Source organism: Protomyctophum bolini (assembly GCF_963924005.1).
Source record: "Protomyctophum bolini genome assembly, chromosome: 13".
Classification (NCBI taxonomy): Eukaryota; Metazoa; Chordata; class Actinopteri; order Myctophiformes; family Myctophidae; genus Protomyctophum; species Protomyctophum bolini.
Genome location: NC_137874.1, coordinates 23,157,705 through 23,182,139, shown reverse-complemented (window position 1 = coordinate 23,182,139; position 24,435 = coordinate 23,157,705). Strand labels below are relative to the sequence as shown.

The window sequence follows — 24,435 nt, the reverse complement described above, 5'->3', positions numbered from 1 at the left end:
CAATCCAGAGTGTTAAGGGTGGTGGTGGCGTAAACAGCATTCAGACACTAAATGTCACACTTACAGCACTTACAGCTGCAGAAGGTTTGCTATTTCCCCCTTTTCACATCTCCAAAGGCCTATTCACACACTCCGGTTTTAAGTGATAAGGTCAGGTGACCACCGAAAACGACAACATGACGTCACTGAGCCGCGGTGGTAAGCGACGCACCGCTCACCCAAACACATCTCTCTGTTTTTACTAACCACCAAGGTCCCCTTATCACCTAAAACTGAGTATGGATAGGCCCTGAGACAGCAGTCATGTACAGTAGTTCGTAACACTGCAATACGATGCCTGCCTCCAAGCATCTCTTTAGGACAACAAGGTACCGTACCCGACCACACGGATAATGGTGGCCGTCAGCTAACGGGGGTCAAAAGCAAAACAACTTTTGGAGCCCAAAAAGTAATTGAAATTTCACAATCCTTTTTTTTTAGGGGGGAAAAAGCAATACTTTTAATCCACATCTTTTTAAAAGCTCTGTGGATGAAATATTCTCTTTTCATTATTTGTTTACATAAAAATGTTATTGATATGATTGAAACCTTGAGAGTGTATAAAGGTCAACTTGTTGTACCCTTTCAACGTTAAATTAACACTCCGGATTTTACTGGGTGGTTAATAACTCGTTCAAAAAGCCTGACTGTTTCATAACAACTAGGCTACATGGCTTATTAACCCAGTCAGTTGTCATGCAATGTTCAGGCTCATAGCATGTTATGCGTTATTATTTCGTAATTAGAATTTCTAATTGAAACAAAAGTTGAAGTTCCCATTGCAGACAATACATCAGCCATCTGATGGTTTTCACAAAACCTGCCTGTACCTCATATTAGAGCATTGCAAATGTGTTACATATCTCAAATGAAATGCCTTTCTCCACATTATATTCCCACAGAGCGTTCAAAACCGTTGTGTAACATTGACAAAACATTGCATTTGTTTTTTAAATCCGTTCATATCAAACATGAAAACAGATGAAAACAAAATAGGGGGGGGGGGGAAGCAAAGTTCAACAATTCAAAATGAAGCAAGTACTGAGCACCCTGTTATGAGCCTAATTCATACTCCGCAGGTCGGCCATGTCGCTCGCCGGAAAGAACCGGCCTACAGGGTAACGACGCGTAGCAACGTGGCACGTCGTCACCTCGCAGACCGGTTATTTTCAGCGAGAGGCTTGGTGTAAAAATTACATTTTAGAATGATAACCGATGTCTTGGCTTCCTCGTATGTTTTTGTAATTATTATTACGATTTTATAATCTTTTTTCATTTGTAATTTCTTTTCTTGTGTGTGGCTGCACAAGAGTCAGAAGGCATTATAGAAAACAAAGGGGGTTTTCTGGCCCGTGGATTTTCAAAGGGTCAGGCAGCTACTGTAATCCAGGCACCCTCTTCTTGAGCATAGAGCCAGGTTTATGAGAGCCAGAGCACAGTCAGCAGGGACAACACGAGAGACACCCCACTGTACATGAGGGACGAGCAGCCTAGGGTAGCTGCAGTCACAGGAACACACACAGTCCACATGGAAACAAAGATACACACCCAAGGTTGGTGGGTTTTATGACCAAAAACAATACACAAGAACAACAACGAAAACAAAGAAAAATAAACAAAGTGACAATAGTGACAATTTTGTGCGTATGAAAATGGTCATGTTCCACAAGTGCCCATAAGATCACACATTAACACGGTAAAGTGGAAACAAGAGGAGAGAGAGAGAGAGAGGGGAGAAATAGGGGAAAAGAGAGAGAGATAGAAAAATAGGTCATAAATACTGAAACACAAGTTCTAATACGTTAATAAAGATTGAATTTAGGAATAAAAAGGAAATTAGAGGGTTGAAGTAAAAATTAAAATAAACAAAAACAAACTCATAGCATGTTAGTAGCACAGCAGATGACAACATACATACAGGGTTCGATTTGCAATATAAACAAAAACAGAGGGTGCCATTAAAAGAAATACACCTATTTGTAAAATTAGTAAAAATAGAGCAGCTATTTTAGCTATCAAATTATTATGTTTATTTGTATTTTTGGACCAATTTTGGCCAATTTGCCCAAAACAGGGACACTGGTTAATGCGGTTAACATTTTCTAACTATTTATTCAATAGTTAGATTGTGATAATGATCAATTATCAAACATGAATATCAGACAGTCTACACATTTCCCAAAGGAAACTAATTCAGTCTGACCAGAAGTAGGGAATAAAAAACAATATCGCCACCAGTCATAAAGAACCCAACAAATCGAACCCTGACACCACGACACGACACGCAACAAGCATGGACGATCACGATGGGTGAAAACATGGTGTTTAGGTGAAAATTAGGAGCGACAGAGACACATTCAGGTCATCCTGGCGGGACGACCTCTCTTGTATTATTTCAACAGCACGGTTTCTTTGTCAGTTGCAACAACAACAACAAAAAAATAGGAGATATTAACAACGTGGATATGAAACCACATCCATGAGAATGAGCGTGTTTCCACTCATTCCGTACAGCAGCGGGATTTGCCCATGCAAAAATAATGAAACACACATCCAAAAGCAGAAGCTGGTTACAAACGTCAAGTCAATGATACTGTATGAATGGATGATCACAGATTATCATACAATAGTTAATGGTTAATACTAGCTTATTGTTTTGCCTTGGTACTCCAACGATAACCTTAGCTGGGGAGATTTGGATTGGTCAATTTTAGGGCTGTCAAAGATAACGCAATAATGACGTGTTGACGCAGCGTTGTTCCGTTTTGACTAGTGTTTGCCCGACGCATACTTTAGGAAACAGTTAGCATCAACGTCATGTCGAAAGAAATTGTATTTTGAATGGCATGTTCAGCAGCTACCATGGGTCTGTTGACAAGACTGTACTGTCAATGATTTACTTTAGTTGTTAGTTACTACCAGAGTTCTTACTTACTTTGTATTCCTTGTGCAACATAGGCCATTGTTGATTACTTTCTACCCTTGTCCACTGGAGTACATCTAGTCTCAAATACAATTTGTTAGCCATGCATACAGGTAATGCGGACAGCTCTATAGCTTTAACATCTCGCTTTCAGTGCACTTGTGCGGCGGTCGAGAAACCCCTGGACAACTTCACAAGGAGCAAGCTTTAACACATTCTGTACAAAACACGTCTGGAAACGTCATAAGGATCAGAAACGAGTAATACCTTAGACGTCTGTGGACGTCCTAGCGACGTCCAAACGACGCGGGGCGAGATAATAATAATCAGAATTATTCCTATTTTTTTTTTTGGCATTTCGCTTTTCGCTTGCCGTATGCTAACGCTTTGTGCAAGTATTAGCTTGTCATTGACTCCCATGTTAGCGCGGCGGAAAGAATGACTCGTATCTCCTCATCCAGGGCGCTCTCCGTGGTGATGAATGGATCGATATGCTGGCGCTGCATTTCTGCTCCTCATCCGTCTCTCCCGCAAAATATGAACGCTTTTTGGAGTTTATATAAATATATTAAGTTGATCGGGGATTATGAGCTCACTTTGTCAAGTCAACTTTTTTAAGAAAGTATTTCCGGTTCTTGGCTTTCAGAGTAAATGCGATCAGACTACTCTGGCACTATAGCGGCCTTTATTTTGATGCACGTTGGCGTACTCAATGTGTTAAATTGCTAAATGGGTGACATAGCTTGCAGGCCAATTAACATTGTGGAGGATGAGAGTATGGTCGAATAATTTTAATTGCATCCAACAACTGCACTTATGACTTGCCTTGGAGAGCCACCACTGTATGGATGATACACAGTAGTTGACCTATTGGACTTCATTAAGCAATATTTAGATAAGCAGTGGGAAACTTTAAAAGTGTGAAGTTCCCAGACTACTCATATTAAGAATAATAATATGCAGGTCAATCTGCCCATTTTTTTGCCTGTTAGGCTCGTTATTTAGTTGTTTGCCAATTGCAGTTCTTCGAGCATTTCTGGACAATGTTTGTCATTGTTTTGGGTTGTTGACTGATTTCCAATAATACTTCTTAAAGCAAGCTTAGTATTTGTCCACTTACATAATGATAAGAGTGTGAAATACTTTAAGGTACAAAAACACATGTGATTAATCAAGATTAGCTATGGACAATCATGTAATTAATTGTGAATAAATATCATAATCGACTGACAGCCCTAGAGACTCCTGAGACGCTGGTCTCCTGACTAATGGTGGGTTGCCTGTGAACATTTTGTTTCAATTCGCTTTTTTGTTATTGTAGGAGCACATTCAGCTGAACCCCATTATAGGCTATGCACTGGACTCTTTGAGTTTGTGACTTTCAAATGCTGCCTCGCCAGTCTTCTGGAATACTAAATCAACCACACTGAACGATTTGCTCTTTTCAGGACAGAATCCAATTTTGAAACACTTGCTCAGAGCACACTGACAACTACAGTACAAAACACATACAAAATATTCACATATACTGTATGTTATATAATGTGGACCAATATGTCCTCTTTTTTGCATTTAACATGACTTCCATTAAGGAAGATTGACAGAAGGTTAAAATCGGACAAACGAAAGATCTGTATCCGCACCTGCTATATTCAACAAATCGTATTTCAGTGCCAATTTAGCGTACAGAGTCAGTCTGGATTTACAAGAGAGCAGCTGTTCATCGGCCATCTTGACCAAAGCCAGCTGTGGGACCAAACGATAATTTACTGCAGATGTTGTAACTAAAAATACAACTCTGCATTTTCCACATGCCTCTTAAAATGAAAAAAGAAAAAAACACAGGTTCACTTGGAAGTGTAGCTACAAGAAATCCCCCAAATGTATGAAAATAAAAAGCGGGGGGTTCTAGGGGTGAATTCCATGTAGGTCTTGCACTGGTGGAATTATGTGATCCAAACCTCCCACTGCTATATGGCTGCTTCACAGCAAGCGCATGAGGGAATGACAGGGTTCCCTGTAAGCTCCATGCATTGGCAGTTAGCCGTTTAGGGTCTCCATTAAAGTGTTAAGAAAATGAAGTCCTGTTTTCTTTTTTAAAAGTGCCACCATGCGAGGGCTGAGGGGCTGCACCCCCACCAAGCCAAAAGCCACATGCTCATCAGGGGAGCAACACTAAACCTGGCTTTGGAAGGAAGAAAAAGCATGAGAGAGAGAGGAGAAGAAGAAGAAGAAGAAGCTAGGACACAAGGAAGGGAGACATTGAAATGAAGTAAATAGAGAGGATGAGATGGAAGGAGACAGATGTTTGATGTTGTTCACAGAAACATCAAGAGAGAGAGAGAGAGAGAGAGAGAGAGAGATGCAGAGAGAGAGAGAGAGAGAGAGAGAGAGAGAGAGAGAGATGCAGAGAGAGCACTGAGGCAGCCTGAAACAGTTTAGTACTGGGGGAAGCAGCCCAAAAGTAAAGTGCAAACCTTGCGTTCACACACACCACCTCACTGTCAACAGAGCAGGAGCGTGCCGTGACCACTGGGGCGTGTGTTTGTGTGTGTGTGTGTGTGTGTGTGTGTGTGCGTGTGTGCGTGTGTGTGTGTGTGTGTGTGTGTGTGTGTGTGTGTGCGTGTGTGTGTGTGTGCGGGCATACTGTGGACTGGACAGAACACGCTAGTCCTGACACCACTGCTCGTTGAACCCGAGCATCGCTATGCGCCCGGGAGGGGGGACGGGGGGACGATGACCTTGCACATCCAGACAGAAGGTCACGACCCCTGGAGCTACGGTTATGTCACAGAAATGACAAGACCTTTTCCTTTTTTATAAGAGCCAGGTTCTTTTCAGATTAAAAAGACAAACCCGAATTTACCCTTTGGAATACATGCTGTCGGACGTACGCAACAGCACCAACACAATTATTATTCATTATTGGCCTGTTCCAATCAAGTATGAATTTGTTCATCCACAAATTAACACAAATTATTATTTCTTTTTGCTAAAACAGATGGTGACGAATTTTAAATGAACAATTGTCACAACTATCTGTCCTCTGCTCTGTCCACATACAGTACGGTTTTGTATAGACCCCTGCAGTCCTGATGTCGCTGCCGCTAGATGGCGCTATTCCCCTGGTTCTTGGGGATATTAGTTGTGTTGGAATGCCCACAGTGGAATCTTAGGTCGCCTCATAATGAGGACTGTGTTCGAAAAATGAACAAATCACCCCGGAGATTTCACTCAGTCACATGGATATGAAGCATCGACTGAAGGTGGAAATGTACAAATATACCCAAAGAGTAACACAATAAACGCTAGAAAATAGTCAAAGTCTACATTTCCCAGTGCTTGTTGTTACCAGTGCTTGTCTTGACGCAGAGCCACCCCCCTGACAGAAAGTCCTGGGTGATTATTGGAACATAGTTCTTATATGAGACGATCTAAGATCCCCCTATGTGAATTTTAAACACACAGATAAAAGAAACCATAGCGCCCTCTTTCTAGCAGCAGTCCCATCAGACTTCAGTACTCTATAAGGAAAAAGAGCGAGGTGAATGTGAACAGGTCTGATGGGGAGGTCACGGCAGTAGCTCCGTCAGCTCTGTTAGCACTGCGGAGGAATGTGTATCCATCAGTGGTTCCCAAACCCTTTCATTTCAAGGACCCCCCCCCTCGTTACAGCAGTGGTTCCCAAACAAAGATTATTAGACGTTTGCCACCGGGGATCCACTAGTGAAAATAGAAGATCTAATTCTTGTAGCTATTTTCACTACTTCTTATTCTTAATTAACGTAGATATTTATATTTATTTATGAGATTTGTTGTAAATTGTATACAATTGTTTTACATTTTAATAAATTATAATAATTCTTATAATAAAATAATTCTTATAATAAAATAATTCTCATAATAAAATAATTCTTATAATAAAATAATAGGGAAGGAAAATTAAATTTTTACTTGAGTCATGGACACATTTGTTGGTCAGTGACCCACAAATGGGTCCCGACTCCCGGTCGACCGACTGTTTGGGAAACAACCCCCCCCCCCCACACACACACACACAGTTTGAGAACCACTGGTATAGAGGCCGGGGGGAGGGGAGAGGAGGAGGAGGGTCATCATCATCATCAACGGTACCTACCTGGGACAGTGGTGGGTTCCGTGGCCGTCCTGAAGGAGATCTTCCCGGGCCGGGACTTGCCCTGCTGGTTCTCCGCCACCACGTACACCTCGTACTCCGTGTTCCAGTCCAGGCCGGTCAGCACCACGTAGTCACTGCCGGTTGGCAGGCGGATCTCCGGCTTCCAGTCAGACGTGCTCTTCTGGAGAAAAAAAATCAAATCACACCCGTCGTGTGAAGTAAGGGACGCTCTTATCATCGTACTGTACATCATCCATCATACATCATCTAATTTCCGGCCAATCGGAAATTTCCGTCCTGACCTTCGTCTTCAATGATTGTGTTACGCAGATGTTTGTCTTTACACAAACTCTCAAAATTGCATTGTCAGTTTGTCAACGGCATTTAAAGGTTTCATGACATTAGTTTTCATTTATTTTTTGCTTTTCTTTTAGGTTTTATGACCTCAATTACACCCACACAACCTGAACTTTGAACATTCAGTGTGCTCTCGTGTTTTGAGCCAGAAACCCCCAGACCATAGAAAATCTATGTTAAAAGTTCAGGTTTTTGAGTGGTGCAACCATAGGGTGCAGCCACTCCAATGCCTAAAGCCTGGGTATCGAGGCTACTCCAATGCCCAGCTTTGTCCGTCCCTGTTGGTGTCTCTGTGTCTATGTTTAGGGTACCAACAGGGGTCGTTGTTGCACCACTCACTTTATTTGGGTGCAATTGAGCTCAGAAAACCAAAAAAAAACGAATCTACAACTAAACTAATGTCACGATCCCTTTACTGTTTGTGTTAGGACAACGTTTGTGTTTGCACACACACTAAAAGCTGGACATAGGAGGGGCTATAGCGCCCCTCAAAAAATCTAATCCGTGTGAAGTGAGAAATGATCTTATCATCATTCCGGCCAATCACAATTTGCGTCCTCACTTTTGTCTTCAATGTTTGTGTTTATGTAATGTTTGAGTTTACACTAACACAAACACAATTCATTCATTCGTTCATTCATTCATTCCTTTTCAATGGCATTCAATGTTTGTGTAAAGACAATGTTTGTGTTTACACACACCCTCAAAGCTGGACATAGGAGGGCCCTCAAAAACAAGAAATGACCGGTTATTGTTTATCATACTCACAACCTTGCTAAGGTGGCCATTCACACCAAACACGATGGCGATAACTTAGAAATCTGTCGTTTAAAAAAATCATTCTAACTCAAATGGATGGCAGCGTCCACACCACAACTACAGTGTGGATGAAATCATCTGGTTTGGTTATTCACGCAGACGAGTAGGCCAACTGTCATTACCTCAGGTGTTGGTACAACTATCTCAGCTCCATAATAAATAACCAGAGTCAGATAATACATATATCCTAGACCTAGACCTATTGCACGCGTCTTTACGTCTCTCTCTCTCTCTCCCCTCCTCTCTAGGTAGGGAGAGTGAGAAAAATATTCATTGCAGTCAGGAGGAAACCACCTAACTCCATTTAGGCTTTTATTTATTTATTATAAAATCAATGCTATTGAACACCCTTTACGTCTGTGTGTAACTCCACCACTTCACCTCTTTGTTTTCAAGGTTTTCTTCATTTCCTGAAAAATTAAGATTTTGGGTGGCAGCAGATATATATATATATATATATATATATATATACATACTGTATATTTTTCCACTCATGAGTTATTCCGACTAAACTCGGTCTCGAATGTAAATCAGGTAATTAGTCAAGTGGTACTCACGGCCTTGTATCTGATCAGATAATGTTTAATGGGCGAACCCCCATCATCCTGCTTGATCCAGTTGACCTTCAAGGAGTTTCCTCCGGTCTGGATCTTGGCCTCCAGCTTAGGGGCATTAGGCTCCCCTGCAGGGAACATACCGGGAGACAGTCGTTAGTTACTGTGGCAACGGATCAATACATCAATATCTCGCCTCCTTTCATCTTCTAGATACAGTGGGTCTAAGTTCAGGATGCGTATCACCGACTACACCATCCGCAATGTTCATTTCATTATCTCATAGTTAAACACTTTCCAGCTCACGTCCCTATTTATAGGCATGTCATCAGTATAGATGCTTATACGTTTTCAAGACATTTGTGCACAATTTGGATCGGAAAATATCCGATCCATAAGCTCACAAGGTGTCCCTTTGTAGATCAACAGGATTGACTGGTTAAAAATAACTCTGGGGTTTTGCAGTGTGTGTGTGTGTGTGTGTGTGTGTGTGTGTGTGTGTGTGTGTGTGTATGCATGCTTACACGTGTGCGTGCAATTGCATCATACCTGATGGCTAGGTAATTAAGTAAATGACAGAGCCAAAGTCAAATCTCTGCGGTGGTATTATTATTTAGCGGTCCCATCAGCTGTGCCGTTGTTTCTACAGCGTGTCTTTCATCAAAAGGACAGCTATCTCATTAGAGCGCGGTGGAGGACGTTCTCTAGCGCAGACACGATTATGTTTTCTGTCCATTGTTGTCTCAAGGGTGGCGTTTTGATTGAGAGGACAGTGGCGTAGCCGGCCGGACGCCCTTTGAAGTAGTGTGCGTGCACCTGTTTGTTGAGGTGTTATGCTGCTCGTTAGCTGTGCACTCCTCCAGAGTAATGAGAGGGACACTGAGATAATGAGGCCGCAAGCCTTGATTGGACGTTGTTACTCCATTACATTTAATAACGTTAACATAGTCCGGGGAGATGCCATGTCGCCGCGTTGCAGCTTATGGCAGGTATGTGTGTGTGTGTGTGTGTGTGTGTACAGTATGTGTGTCGAGTGTGTTTGTGTGTGTAATGATGTTTTTCCTGAATATAGCCTACTATCATGCCATCGCAAAGCACAAAAGGCTAGAGAGATGATGATTAATCACCAAATGCTCATTAATCATATATCTATTGGTTACACCCAGTTAGCGTTATAAATGCCATTAACGCAAACTGAAGTATGGCATATTGAAGCCCAGAACTTTTATTAGTAATGTGATACTATAAGAGCTTTATTGTTTGAAATGCTTATTGGTTTGAGATCAAAAGTACTGAACATTGTTTGTTGTTCAATAATCGATACTTGTACATTCCAGTTAATATATTCTACACATTGCATTAGAGACATTAATAGCTAGCTGCATGAATGTCACCCTGTTAACATTGAGTCTTGAAGAACATCATTATTTGTTTCTGTCTGTATTCCTGTATAAAAGTAGTTTGACATAAATATATTAGTTCTTAAGACATTACCAGTTCAGGCGTTATAAACAGGGGAAAGATTACCTGTGTCACATTCTAAAAGCACAATTTCTCTCGCATGCATTTCTTTTAAAAAGTGAAAAGGCCCATACACGTTCATTTCCCCTTAATCAGTAACAATTCATCCACCACTTCCATTGATTGCAGTTAATTAATTTTACATGCTTGAAGGCACTTTCTCTTGATGCAGAGTAGATTCATTATTTTTTAACATTCTCCTGCAAAAGTGCATTCATTCATTCAGATTCGGAGTGAGCATGGATGACGCTAGAAGCGAATAGAACAGAGTTAGTGTGAAGAATTTGCAGTACAGTGTTGTCATGTACAGAGTTAAAATGCAATAGAGATTATACAGTACAATCACAGGTAGGTTAGGTGTTCTTGATGCTAAGAAGGAGAAGAGAGAGGTTGTTAGGTTCAACCAGAAGTGATTTTCAACATGCACTTTTAAATGCACGCACGCACGCACGCGCACACACACAGCTGTTATTCATAATGTAATGATTCTAATATTTTTTGCAGCAACTTAACCACTTAAACCCTATAATTATGACCGGAGTGCCCCAGGGGTCTAGATTAGGCCCCAGACGTTTCTTTCCCCTCTATACTAAATATCTTTGCAGAAGATAGCCCTGCATCTACAAGCTCACGACACACCGCAAAGCTTCTAGATCTGCTATTTCCCATCCCCAGAATAGAGACATCAGGGTTCAAGTGGTTAATTTGGATCTTAAATTCCATCTGATGCGACAATAACTGTTATAAATCAATTAACTTAATCATATGGCACATTCATTCACTGTAGAGCAGTGGTTCCCAGAGTGGGGTCCGGGGACCCCCAGAGGTCCTTGAGGGAGTTCCAGGTGGTCCCCAGATACATGTTAGTTTGTAACCAAATGGACCCTTATCGGTCTGTAACTCAAATGGGGGTCCGCGTGCAAATAAGTGTTCATTTGGGGGTCCTTGACATAACAAAGTTTGGGAACCACTGTTGTAGAAGACTTAATATTGGCTATTATAAAGTTATTGTCACAGCAGATAAATCAACAGGAGGCCTTATATGGAAATATGAGTTTCAAGACAATGCATAATGAGTAAGTAGCGCAAGGTGGCACACCCAGAAACACAAGACGTCCAACACGGACAGACATGCACGGTAAAAAGAGGCAGGAAGTGACATGGACAGCGGAACGCCAATGTGCATGCGTACATTCACTCCAGGTGAATCGCTCAGTTAGTGCATTCACTAATAAAGTCATTCTGGATGGAAATTCGTTTGAAGGAGGAGAGAAAAAAACCCGAATTGCTCCGTCGATTTGAGCAATCGAGAACGACGATGATGCGCGTGCGATGCAGTTTGCAAACAGTGGCCGTTTAATGCTGCCGAAATAATGAAATAAAACAGATAAATAAAGTAAAGTAAACTTAAAACTCAAAATAAAAATACAAATAAATGTGCGTAAAGTTAGGCCTTTCTGCGTGATCTGATAACTTTGAAGTGCTAATGGTGCCTCCTGCCCTAAAACTTACTTTATAAATTTGACAGTGGAGATTCAGGGGTCAAACATTTGCATTTCTCCAACTTAAATCATCTAATATTCTACTTATATAGACTAATAATAATAATGATATATATAATTATTATGTTATTATTATTATATTAGTGATATATAATTATTATATATATAATCATAGATTTGCGGAAAATCTATGTAGAGGCACTAAGAGATAATATGCATACTGGTACTTATGATAATATGCATACTGTAGCATTATTCTTTAATGGGTGAAATGGAAGATCTTTTCATTTTCAGATTTTCTGTATCTAGTGGAAAAAAAACCTTAAAGCGTGTATTAACGGTAATGGTTGGAGATGTGTATGCAGCATAAATGCAGGTTGACCAAAAAAATAAATACAAATAAAATAATAATAATAATAATAAGGGTAATAATAATAATAATAATAATACGATATACTAATCTAGATGAAAAATGTAGTGGCTGAAGGTTGTAACATAACTGTCAGATGTAATAAATCTAATCTGGTAATGTTTAAAAAAAATGATTAATGTAGTGTGTTGAGCTCTAAGAGGCCAAACTAAGTTTAAAAAACGAAAAACAAAGATTACCTTCTGTTCACCCAGCGGAGACGGCATCATCAGCACCATGCAAGAGCCACATGACAAAGTCATATACGCACGCACATGATTGGTTGAAAGGAAAGTGGTGTAAGGAGGGTAGGTTCACATGGGGAAAATATGAAGCATTGTTTTAAAACAAATAAACATGGGTAATACACACAAAACAAGGATGTTATGGACACAATGGGAACAAACAGCAAAAGGAACACAACATGAATTGATACAACAGATTTACGAATGCACATATCACTGTATGTGCATCAGATACATGAAGCATTTACATAGCTAAAATATAAATTTAAAAATATAAAATATATTTTTAATGTTAGACAGTTTTCAAATTGCATTTCTACTCTGGCAAATATGATACAGTCAAATCTATACAGCATTGCTTCATGCATCCATGTAATTAAACGTTTTCCTATAACCACAAACATAATGACACAAAATTATATAATTATAATTAAATTAAAAGTATTTAAATGTGCACACTGGCCCCATCCAGAATTATTATCAAAATTGCATCCAGATTGAGATCTAGATTGCTTTCTTTTATGGCTTAGATCCATATTCTACCAAGAAAGAAGCCAATTGTATTCTCTCTCAAATCGTTTCCTACGCCCTATTGATGTGTTTTTAATCGTTTCTGAATTTGGTACTTGGTATTTAACGAACACTATACATTTTGGAGTGGCATCTTTTTTTAAGCCCTTTATAAAATCATGTACTATACAGTGAAACAGTATTTTAAAAGAATCCAGGATTGGAGCTTTTATCGTGAAAGGGCAGGGCCAACAAAAGCAACAACATGACAGAAACAAACAAGAAAACAGAAAACACTGAGGGAACTGTGGTGTACTGGAAGTACAAACATTAAACATGATACACAACATCATTATGTACACATGAAGCGTTAGGGAAAAGCAAGTCAGGTATGGACAACTTTGGGATAAAAGTATTTGTGACACTGGATCCAAATGACACTTATTGCAGAAATGCACAAAACCGATACCATACCCCATAATGTTGCGGAGTCTAATGTAAACCCAGGCCCATTGTCAAAGAGTTGCTACTGAATACCCCATAATGTCTAATGTAGTCTAATGTAAACCCAGGCCCATTGTCAAAGAGTTGCTACTGAATACCCCATAATGTCTAATGTAGTCTAATGTAAACCCAGGCCCATTGTCAAAGAGTTGCTACTGAATACCCCATAATGTCTAATGTAGTCTAATGTAAACCCAGGCCCATTGTCAAAGAGTTGCTACTGAATACCCCATAATGTCTAATGTAGTCTAATGTAAACCCAGGCCCATTGTCAAAGAGTTGCTACTGAATACCCCATAATGTCTAATGTAGTCTAATGTAAACCCAGGACCATTGTCAAAGAGTTGCTACTGAATACCCCATAATGTCTAATGTAGTCTAATGTAAACCCAGGCCCATTGTCAAAGAGTTGCTACTGAATACCCCATAATGTCTAATGTAGTCTAATGTAAACCCAGGCCCATTGTCAAAGAGTTGCTACTGAAAGGGGCTCTCAAGGTATCAAATTAGCAACACGAAATTGTGAATACAAAAACCTTGTCATGAATCTGACATTCATACTTACGGTACTCAAAAGGCCTCCCACCAAGCACGTTACATTCAAGGGCTTGTGTGTTACCACAAATCAAAAGCAATTTGAGTGACTATAGTGTTTGTTCATGTCAGTGAGATGGAGCGCTCATCATCCATTCCTCCATTCCATGTCAGTGAAAGGCAAGTTAGTGTCTTAGGGGCTGTGAAACCTCTTATTTCCATGTTATATTTTGTGTGTGTGTGTGATATGAAATATGAATACAAAGAGCACTACCACATGTTTGATCGCCGCTTTATTTGTACAAATAGCCTAAAACGAAATCGCAAATAGATAACGGTAAACATTAGCATAAAATACTTTTTCTCACAGCAGGTCGGCCTGGAAAAAAAGTAACACTGGAGAGTGCTGCATCTCTCCGAATGTACTATTGTCTATTCAAGGCCCCCGCATCTCTTCAAATGTACAATTTTCTACTCAAGCCCCACAGAGTGCACTGCCCCCCAAAAATAAAAAAAATAAAGGCTAGCCGCCGAGAGCGATAAATATGAGGCATGGCGCTGGGAGGACGAGTGCTCATAGTAGTGCTTCTTTACCACAGCATTGCATAGCAGAAAGGCCCTGCAGGACACTGCTGTACACAGCCCCTAATACAGTACTGTATGTCCACTGGACAATATGGCAGAAAGGCCCTAATACAGTACTGTTATGTCCACTGGACAATATGACAGAAAGGCCCTAATACAGTACTGTATGTCCACTGGACAATATGGCAGAAAGGCCCTAATACAGTACTGTATGTCCACTGGACAATATGGCAGAAAGGCCCTAATACAGTACTGTATGTCCACTGGACAATATGACAGAAAGGCCCTAATACAGTACAGTATGTCCACTGGACAATATGGCAGAAAGGCCCTGCAGGACACTGCTGTACACAGCCCCTAATACAGTACTGTATGTCCACTGGACAATATGGCAGAAAGGCCCTGCAGGACACTGCTGTACACAGCCCCTAATACAGTACTGTATGTCCACTGGACAATATGGCAGAAAGGCCCTGCATGGCACTGCTGTACACAGCCCCTAATACAGTATGGCCACTGGACAATTGGACACGTGTCAGATTAAATGCCTATTTGGACATTGCAGCAACAGAGAAAAATCAAAGCATATAAATATGCATGAATTGCGTGGTCAGGCACACTCATGCACAGTTTGTATCTACCCAAGGACAAATAATTGTCACGACAACACTCAACAAGGCAAAATGAAAATGGTGTTACACAAAAAATGTTTCAAAGAGAGAGGACTTTGTTGTTAATTACACTTGAAATTAATTATCATGATGTCGTTGCCATCTCAGAGCTGGAAGTCATCCAGATATGCCCTTCCGGGACAATTAGGTCACATAAACCATTTCGCAATGGCCTTTATTGTCCTGCCAAGCCTGCGCGCATGTCCATTCTGTAACACTAATAAAATGGTGCACTTTCTTTCAATTCAGAATCGAGCCATTAAAACGTAGTAATCGTACCAGTTCAAGGAGGCAACTTACACAATAAACAACTTATAATAAATTATAAGCATCAGACTAAAGATTCTTAAATCTTAATCAACGTGAATATACACATTTTGCTGTGAATATGTCATCTTTCTATGGCAACAGTAGTTGTGGCAGCTGCCGTATACTAATTGTCACTGTACACTGTGGCTACAGCAACATCATGTGTACATACTGTATTTGTACAGATGTTAGCTTTTGTTAACCACAGTTTGGGGCGTCATGTCACGATCAGGAATCTGCCCAGAGCTGACGAGAAGCGCGGTGCTCCACCCTATACAACAACGCCACAAATCAGACACCGTTCTCTCACTTGATGCTTTTCTGTCATGATAATCCCACTAACCAGACACGCATCTAGCTGCCGCCTGCCTTGCTGTCAGCAGCAGCAACAGCAGACTCGTTTCTCCATCGGCACAGGTGCACACATGACAGATGCTTTGATATGTTCAAATTACTTTGATATATCCTGTACTGTAAACTCTGGAAGCGTACCACACGAGGCGAGAGACATTGTTAAGGTGAGGGGTCGTACAGTATAACTACCAACGGATATGTTCTGAGCATTAACTATAGGTGATACGTGTGGATGGCAGAGAGAGAGAGAGAGGCTGAGATGGACAGGAACGGATGTGGAGACTAAAGCTCGTCCTCATAGGCGAGGCGAGACAACAGACACAGTCTTATTAAAATCCTCCTTCTTTCTTTCTTTATTTGTACAGTAAACAGTAACACAGCACATGCATCAGACTGACCCGGCATGCTGCCAATTATTATGCACTCGTCAAAATTAATAAGCGGCTTCAACAAAACCATTCCAAATTAAGCACACGACAAACAGGGGGCTCTTTAACACTGGCACCGTGGTCCTGCTGGCTATTATTTATTCATCTATGTGCATGCACGCTGAGCTCCATCCATTACTTCGTCCAGTATTTTGTCAAGCTACTTAGAAGAGGAGGATTTATGTCCTTGATGTTAGTGCACTGCAAACGTGTTCTATGACGGTTCCTGATGGCTAGGAAAGCCAGCATATTGACTGCTTTATCCTCTAGCCAACAGTACACTTTAGTAATGTGTCTAACTAGAGTAGATTAACAGCTGCTTTTCTAGAAGCCGTGCCAGTGGTAATGTCAATCTAAACCGCTGGTTCTCAATGTCTAGTCCCGGGGACCACCAGGGGTTCAAATGAGACCCTTATGGGGGTTTTAACGCTGAAAGAGTACAAATGGAACCATTTGTACCGCTCTCTGAGTCCAATAAACACTGATGATTTTATAGTGTATAGATTGGGCTCTATTTTGGTTATATAGACCCCACAAGGGTCAGTTGGACCCCTGGTGGTCCCCGTACCAGACATTGAGAACCAGAGATCTAAAGCTAAAGTGAGGCCAGGCAGGCAAGGAAGGAAGGGGGGGGGGGGGGGGGAGAGAGATTGGGGTTCGATAGGGTGGGGGGGATAGGGAGGTGGTGGGGGGGGGATTCGAGACACACTACACACTGCTTGGACTGGCATACTCACTAAGGGTGATACTGGTAGTGGTTGTAGGAATGGGGGTTGGTGTCTCTGATGAAACTGAAAGATGGTGAAAACATGGTGAGAGGCTAGGAGCTCAATGATAAGCTTAACCCCCCTGAAACAAGATGGAGCCACTGTCTGCGGATCAGAAAGACAAATCAGTTCAGCAGCCTTTGTGGAAATGATTTCCTCCTTCCATCATGAGGGCTGATCGACAGCACACACACACACACACACACACACACACACACACACACACACACACACACACACACACACACACACACACACACACACACACACACACACACACACACACACACACACACACACACACACACACACACACACACACACACACACACACACACACACACACACACACACACACACACACACACACACACTCTGTCTGGATGTAATAATGCATGCATCATTTTTGATGCACGTTTCTTTTTTTCATTTCGAAATTCCTGGAGGTCACAGTTGTGGTTAATAGCCACACTCCTTGGTTAGGGAAATACATACTGTATAATTACTGAACTAACTGTAATACTTGAGAGACTGTGGCTCAGGAGGTAGAGCAGGTCATCCAATGATCCATGGGTTGGCGGTTCGAATCCCGGCTCCTCCTGTCTACATGTCAAAGTGTCCTTGGGCAAGACACTGAACCCCAAATTGCTCCTGATGTGCTGGCTGGTACCTTGCATGGCTTCCGCCGCAATCAGTGTATGAATGGGTGTGAATGGGTGAATGTAATGCACTATATGTAAAGCGCCTTGGATAAAGGCGCTATATTAAAAATGCACCATTTAATGCTTAATTTGCAACGGCCCTCATGTTTTTGAGGGCCGTTTTTGAAAATATAAAATAATGCTATCGGAGGAAGTGATTCTACCGTACATGCCGTCAAATATACAGTAGAGTACGCACTCCTCGGAGGCACTGCATGTAGCCTATACGTGTTGTTGTGTCAGTGAGGTCTAAAAATAAAATGAATAATCTGAAACGTTTAAATATCACAAGGGATTATGTGCTGCTCAAGCATTCCAGGAAGGAAGGATCAGCGCTATACCTGTAGGATATATTCAGTGCTCTGTGTGATTGTTGCACAAAGATGACCCAGTTGAACCACTGCACACAATGAGCAGAACTAAAGCAGGTTCCCAATACCATATCAAAGCCAAATGCACACACACACACACACACACACACACACACACACACACACACACACACACACACACACACACACACACACACACACACACACACACACACACACACACACACACACACACACACACACACACACACACAGTGTCCAAGAGCCGCTCACAAAGGTTATAAAGCCATTTTAAGAATGTGCACTCTGAACAATCGCCCACAGCTACATTGATGCTGACCTTTTTGCTGAATGTGCGTGCAACACAAAGTAGCATGTAGGTTAGCACAGATGCCGACGCACGCACGCACACACGCACACACACACGTCCTGAATCTTTCTGCTCAGCTTGGGTGTGACTTTGTTTCTGTACCTTTCTTTTACTGGTGAATAAGGCTGAATATTGTGTCAGCCACAGTGCCACACAATATCTGGCAAAAAATGCTTGAATGAATGTTTTTTTTGCTGGGTAATACTGCTGCTACATGGAGTGGGGATACAGGGGCGTCATTTGGGGTTCCCTGGGGATGGCACTTGCCACCCCCTAGTGTTCACATTTAACCTTAAATTCTGTTTAATAAACTAGAACTATAGAGCACTGGTTCCTAAACAGTGGGTCGGGACCCATTTGTGGGTCGCGGACACATTTTTATGGGTCCCTTTATTTTTTGTTTCCTCTGACCCATATGCAGTCATCCACATGACCATACAGTCTGTATGTCTGAGTAGGAACAGCTGCAGTGACCTGAAGTGGCACTGCTGAACAGTGCTGTGCCTAATGGCTCCAATGACTAAGAGTAGGAACAGCTGCATTACCGCTGGTCGCTGGTTGACCTAAAGTGGCACTGTTGAGCAGACTAAAGGGCCATTCACACTGAGCAACTGCAGCTCAGCCAGAGGTGGTGGTGTATTTCTTTTTTTCCTTTCTGGAATGACGCCTCTGTGGGGGAGAATACAGACTAGAGCTAAAGAAGAAGGGAGGATTTAGGCTAGAACTGAGGTCACACACTGGCTAGACTAGGACTTTATGAAACTATACCAAAACCAACCTGAATCCACATTAGGATAAAGAAAAGGAATGCCGTCTGTGAAAGTTTCATGAGACAAGAGACACTGAGTGAATGCTACGGTATGATCAGAAACATACATATTTTTCCAAAGAAAGATGTTGTTTGAGCATGTAAGATCAAATAATATAAAGACATATAACCATATAACCACAATAACCATGAACCATGATCCCCACCCCCGGGGAACCAGGCACTCCGCCTGTCCCCGGGCCCCTCCCACCGGCATTAAAATAAAATTATCATTCAGAGAATGTCATCCAACCCAAAGTAGGACAACTTACTTGGATAAGTAACCACTGTGAAATCCAATGGAAAACATAACAGATGGAAAAATGACGGAAAGAACAAAACAAATCAAAACAAAAACAGAAGAAGCAGACAATGAGATCAAATATAATACAGTGAAAGAGGGCGTCTCTGTCCAAGTCATGTTTGTGGCCCACTAAGCCACGGGAATATCACCTTTTTTATCTTTATGATTAAGCACTTATGTCCTGAAGTAGTGAAAATAGCTTCTCTACATCTACGATGTGTATAGCAGATATATTAGCTACATCTGCTATTTCCACTAGTTTGGGTCCCGGAAAAAGCTCATTTCAATGTTGGGTCTTGAGTTAAAACGTTTGAGAACAACTGCTTTACAGTATTCAAGCTCAAATTTAGCAAAAGTACCAGATCTAGCGTATCTTGTGTGTCACTCTCCCAGGCCGGAGGGCCCCCGGAGTGGATGGCTCTATGCCATGGTTGTACTCCGTCTCTGAGAATAAAAAGATCTTCTCCTTTTCAAGTTTAGTCTATAAAGAATCTCTACTCTCTGTGCACGGGTCGAACAGGAGAACGTCTTTCCTGTTAAAGAATCTCTACTCTCTGTGCACGGGTCGAACAGGAGAACGTCTTTCCTGTTAAAGAATCTCTACTCTCTGTGCACGGGTCGAACAGGAGAACTTCTTTCCTGTTAAAGAATCTCTACTCTCTGTGCACGGGTCGAACAGGAGAACGTCTTTCCTGTTAAAGAATCTCTACTCTCTGTGCACGGGTCGAACAGGAGAACTTCTTTCCTGTTAAAGAATCTCTACTCTCTGTGCACGGGTCGAACAGGAGAACGTCTTTCCTGTTAAAGAATCTCTACTCTCTGTGCACGGGTCGAACAGGAGAACTTCTTTCCTGTTAAAGAATCTCTACTCTCTGTGCACGGGTCGAACAGGAGAACTTAAAGAATCTCTACTCTCTGTGCACGGGTCGAACAGGAGAACGTCTTTCCTGTTAAAATGTACTTCAGCGACACATTTCGATCTGCTACTTTTGATGCTTTTGTGTGATGCTGTCGGATGATCAAATAGGCATTACAATTTTAATAAAAACATTTTGAATATGGAGATAGGCAGTTAGTATAGGTAATAATTCCAATACTTAAGTTTGTAATATACTATACATATATTAAAATGTGGGCTTCCAACATTGTGGCTGGATGGATACACCAGTCAGAGGTTGGTTAGCGAGGTGATTTGTTTAACACATAGCCATAGCCTTATTTACTGGTAGGCCCCCCCACACAAAGACAGCAATAAAATAACCTTGGTCAATGCGGTGACCGTGTTTGACACGCCAAGTTCATCCTGTCACTAGCTCACTGTGACAGTTACTTGGCACTCTAGCTGGCGCTGATTGCTGTCAATCTCTCAGTCTTTTTATCGTTGCCCTCGCCCAGGGCAAGGAAAGGTTATGTGATAAAACGTACTACTTAGTTCTGAGGTATCCACGGTCATTAGGTGTTACAGCTAATTATATCAATTCAATGTACAAATCTAGGTTGTATTGATTTAAATTGACTTAGGACGAGAACAAAGGCTCCCTCTGTGTCTTTGGAACTCAGCAGATAAAGCAGGATGCTATAAGGAATGGATGCTACTTTGAATAAGCAGAGGGACGATAAAGCAAGATAGATAGAAGCCTTAAAACTAAGTGGACTACGTCTACCTCAAACAACACGCTGCACGTCACAAAAAACAGCTGGCTCAGCTAATTCCACAAACATCAACGGCATCAAGTCACCTGCGCCTTGATGATGTCGTGTTGTGCGGACAAAAAAAACAAAACAAAAAAAAGTGATGCTGGCTAAAGAGAAATCCTGCTGTTTTAGGAGGCACATGAATACAGCATGCTCCAGCTATACCCAATTGCAATGTAGAACATCTGTTTCTCAAGTTTCTAGAGAGGCCTTGTCAGCCAGTATGTGTGGAAATAATGTCAACTCAAAGGAGGAAATCTCATAATGGGAATGGATAGCTACAGTGGTGGAGTTGTCATGTGAAAACAGCCACCTTAACTTGGACTTTGATTGAAAGCAGCAATACTTTCACACAGACTCTAATCGGTGTTCTCGCAGAATGGTAGGCGCGGAGGCATGGGAGTCTGCACACCGCTCTGCAAATACTGCCGCCGATACATCCATAAATGACAGAAGTTCGGCGGCCCAGGTCACACACACATTATACACACATCATTAGACAAGTCGTGGTCATGAACTTGACAATGCATCATAAATGACTGTTAACTTGGTGCAGCAGCTGGAAGGGAAAGCGTCGGGGTCTTTTGGTGCAGGAAACAATAGGTGCCGAGGGTTGATAGCTTCTGGGCTGAGGCAGGGGGGACTAAGGACAAAGCATTAAAGTAATTGCTAAATTGTGACCGGGGGAGCAGGGAAATGAGTACTTACGGACTGGCTCGGTCTTGAAAATGGTGGGTGGGGAGCTCTCGCCTTCACCTTTTCCATTAATAGCGGACATCTTGATTTCATAGATGGTCTCGGGCTTCAGGCCCATGATTGTGATCATGCTCAAGCCTGTCAGGGGAGGGAAGGTAGTGTTGTTACAGGCCATATATGACACACAAACTAAAAGACTGACACATACTGTACCATATATGACACACAAACATACTGAAATATATGGACATGTGGGCTATGAGGGCAAGGTTAGTGGCCGCAAGGTCAAGGTTTTCCTTGTTCCTTTGTGGGGCTTCACTCACTAGTAAAGACCACATGTGCCTTCAACAAAATAGATTCGTTTTTTGCTTTGGCAGTATGTGTGTGTGTGTGTGTGTGTTTTCATAAAGTTCCATTTACAAACGCAAGTTAATTCATACGGTAATCACCTAGCAAAAATATCACAATCAGTTTGGCTTGTTTTGAGATACAACAGATCATAATATGGCAGTAAGTAATCCCAGACAGCATTGAAAAGTCCAGCAGAACTGTTGTGGCATTCAAAGAAAGAAGTTTTGGGGTAGATAATTACATTTGCATATTAGCACAATAATGCACAGCACACAGAATGGTGTTGTTGTTTTGCTGAGGTCCATCATTTACAAGTTTCTTTTCTCATTAAGAGCAATGCGGCTGATATTTTCATTTACATTTTTGCAATGCAATATAACGAGTCGCAATTTCATGGATGAGGACAATTTTTGGTTCCCGAAATCCACAATGGAGAATCACAGTGTGATTCATTAGAACCCTGGCACGCATTTCAGATTACTGTCTTAATAGGGAGGAAAAATAAACTTGTTATGACAATATAGTATAGCATTTGCTAAACACACTCAGTAGTCAGTATAGAACGTCTGGAGAAACTATAAGCTTAATTGGGGTGTAAATGCCACACCATGTGTCACATTCACTTCTTGTGTTTTAGGCAAATATAATTTTGCAGTCGGGCTACCTACAGTATCACAATGGCAGTGAATTCAAGCTCTGCAAATAGAGGACCTTTAAATAATGCTCAGATTTTGTACGCATGAACTGCTTTGCGTTTGCAATAAATGTTAACGGCTGTATACAAATTAATATTAATTAACGGGAGCAAACCAATTACTTTTAAGATTCCGCTCATCAATCTAAATTAGCAGTCATGAAACCTATACGTGTATATGTACAGTCGCTATGGCGGCGGCCATAGCAGAGTACTTGGAGACTGTCTGGGAAAACCGAAGGGCCTTGGTCTATATGCCCTGGCCCCGGTCTACGTGCCATGGCCTCGGTCTACGTGCCCTGGCCTCGGTCTACGTGCCCTGGCCTCGGTCTACGTGCCCTGGCCTCGGTCTATATGCCCTGGCCTCGGTCTATATGCCCTGGCCCTGGCCTCTGTCTACGTGCCCTGGCCTCGGTCTATATGCCCTGGCCTCGGTCTATATGCCCTGGCCTCGGTCTATATGCCCTGGCCCTGGCCTCGGTCTACGTGCCCTGGCCTCGGTCTATATGCCCTGGCCTCGGTCTATATGCCCTGGCCCTGGCCCCGGTCTACGTGCCCTGGCCTCGGTCTACGTGCCCTGGCCTCGGTCTACGTGCCCTGGCCCCGGTCTATATGCCCTGGCCTCGGTCTACGTGCCCTGGCCTCGGTCTACGTGCCCTGGCCTCGGTCTATATGCCCTGGCCTCGGTCTATATGCCCTGGCCTCAGTCTATGTGCCCTGGCCTCAGTCTATATGCCCTGGCCTCAGTCTATGTGCCCTGGCCTCAGTCTATATGCCCTGGCCTCGGTCTATATGCCCTGGCCTCAGTCTATATGCCCTGGCCTCAGTCTATATGCCCTGGCCTCAGTCTACGTGCCCTGGCCTCAGTCTATGTGCCCTGGCCTCAGTCTATATGCCCTGGCCTCGGTCTATATGCCCTGGCCCTGGCCTCGGTCTATGTGCCCTGGCCTCGGTCTATATGCCCTGACCTCGGTCTATATGCCCTGGCCCTGGCCTCGGTCTATATGCCCTGGCCTCGGTCTACGTGCCCTGGCCTCGGTCTATGTGCCCTGGCCTCGGTCTATGTGCCCTGGCCTCGGTCTATATGCCCTGGCCTCGGTCTATATGCCCTGGCCTCTGTCTATATGCCCTGGCCCCAGTCTATATGCCCTGACCTCGGTCTATATGCCCTGGCCCCGGTCTATGTGCCCTGGCCTCGGTCTATGTGCCCTGGCCCCGGTCTATATGCCCTGGCCCCGGTCTACGTGCCCTGGCCCCAGTCTACGTCAGACAGACAGACAGACGCAAACCCTCCATGGGATGATGAAACTGAGGG

At 42.5% G+C, this 24,435-nt stretch overlaps 2 protein-coding genes across 4 annotated transcripts in view; one reads left to right on the top strand and one right to left on the bottom strand.

Moving 5' to 3' along the window:
• Window positions 1-24,435, bottom strand: part of ncam1a (neural cell adhesion molecule 1a) — a 308,108-nt gene that overhangs the window by 23,684 nt on the left and 259,989 nt on the right. For 2 of the 3 annotated variants that reach the window (XM_080780875.1, XM_080780876.1), the window contains exons 13-15: window positions 22,088-22,213; window positions 8,834-8,958; window positions 7,101-7,281 (exon numbers count right to left, since the gene is read on the bottom strand). In XM_080780875.1, coding sequence (XP_080637001.1) covers window positions 7,101-7,281; window positions 8,834-8,958; window positions 22,088-22,213 — 432 coding nt within the window. Of the gene's footprint in view, window positions 1-1,079; window positions 1,539-7,100; window positions 7,282-8,833; window positions 8,959-22,087; window positions 22,214-24,435 lie in introns of those variants that run through there. The other variant, XM_080780877.1, reaches the window with a different exon arrangement.
• The window catches only part of cyb5d2 (cytochrome b5 domain containing 2), a 592,339-nt gene that overhangs the window by 384,423 nt on the left and 183,481 nt on the right, over window positions 1-24,435 (top strand). The window lies entirely within an intron of this gene.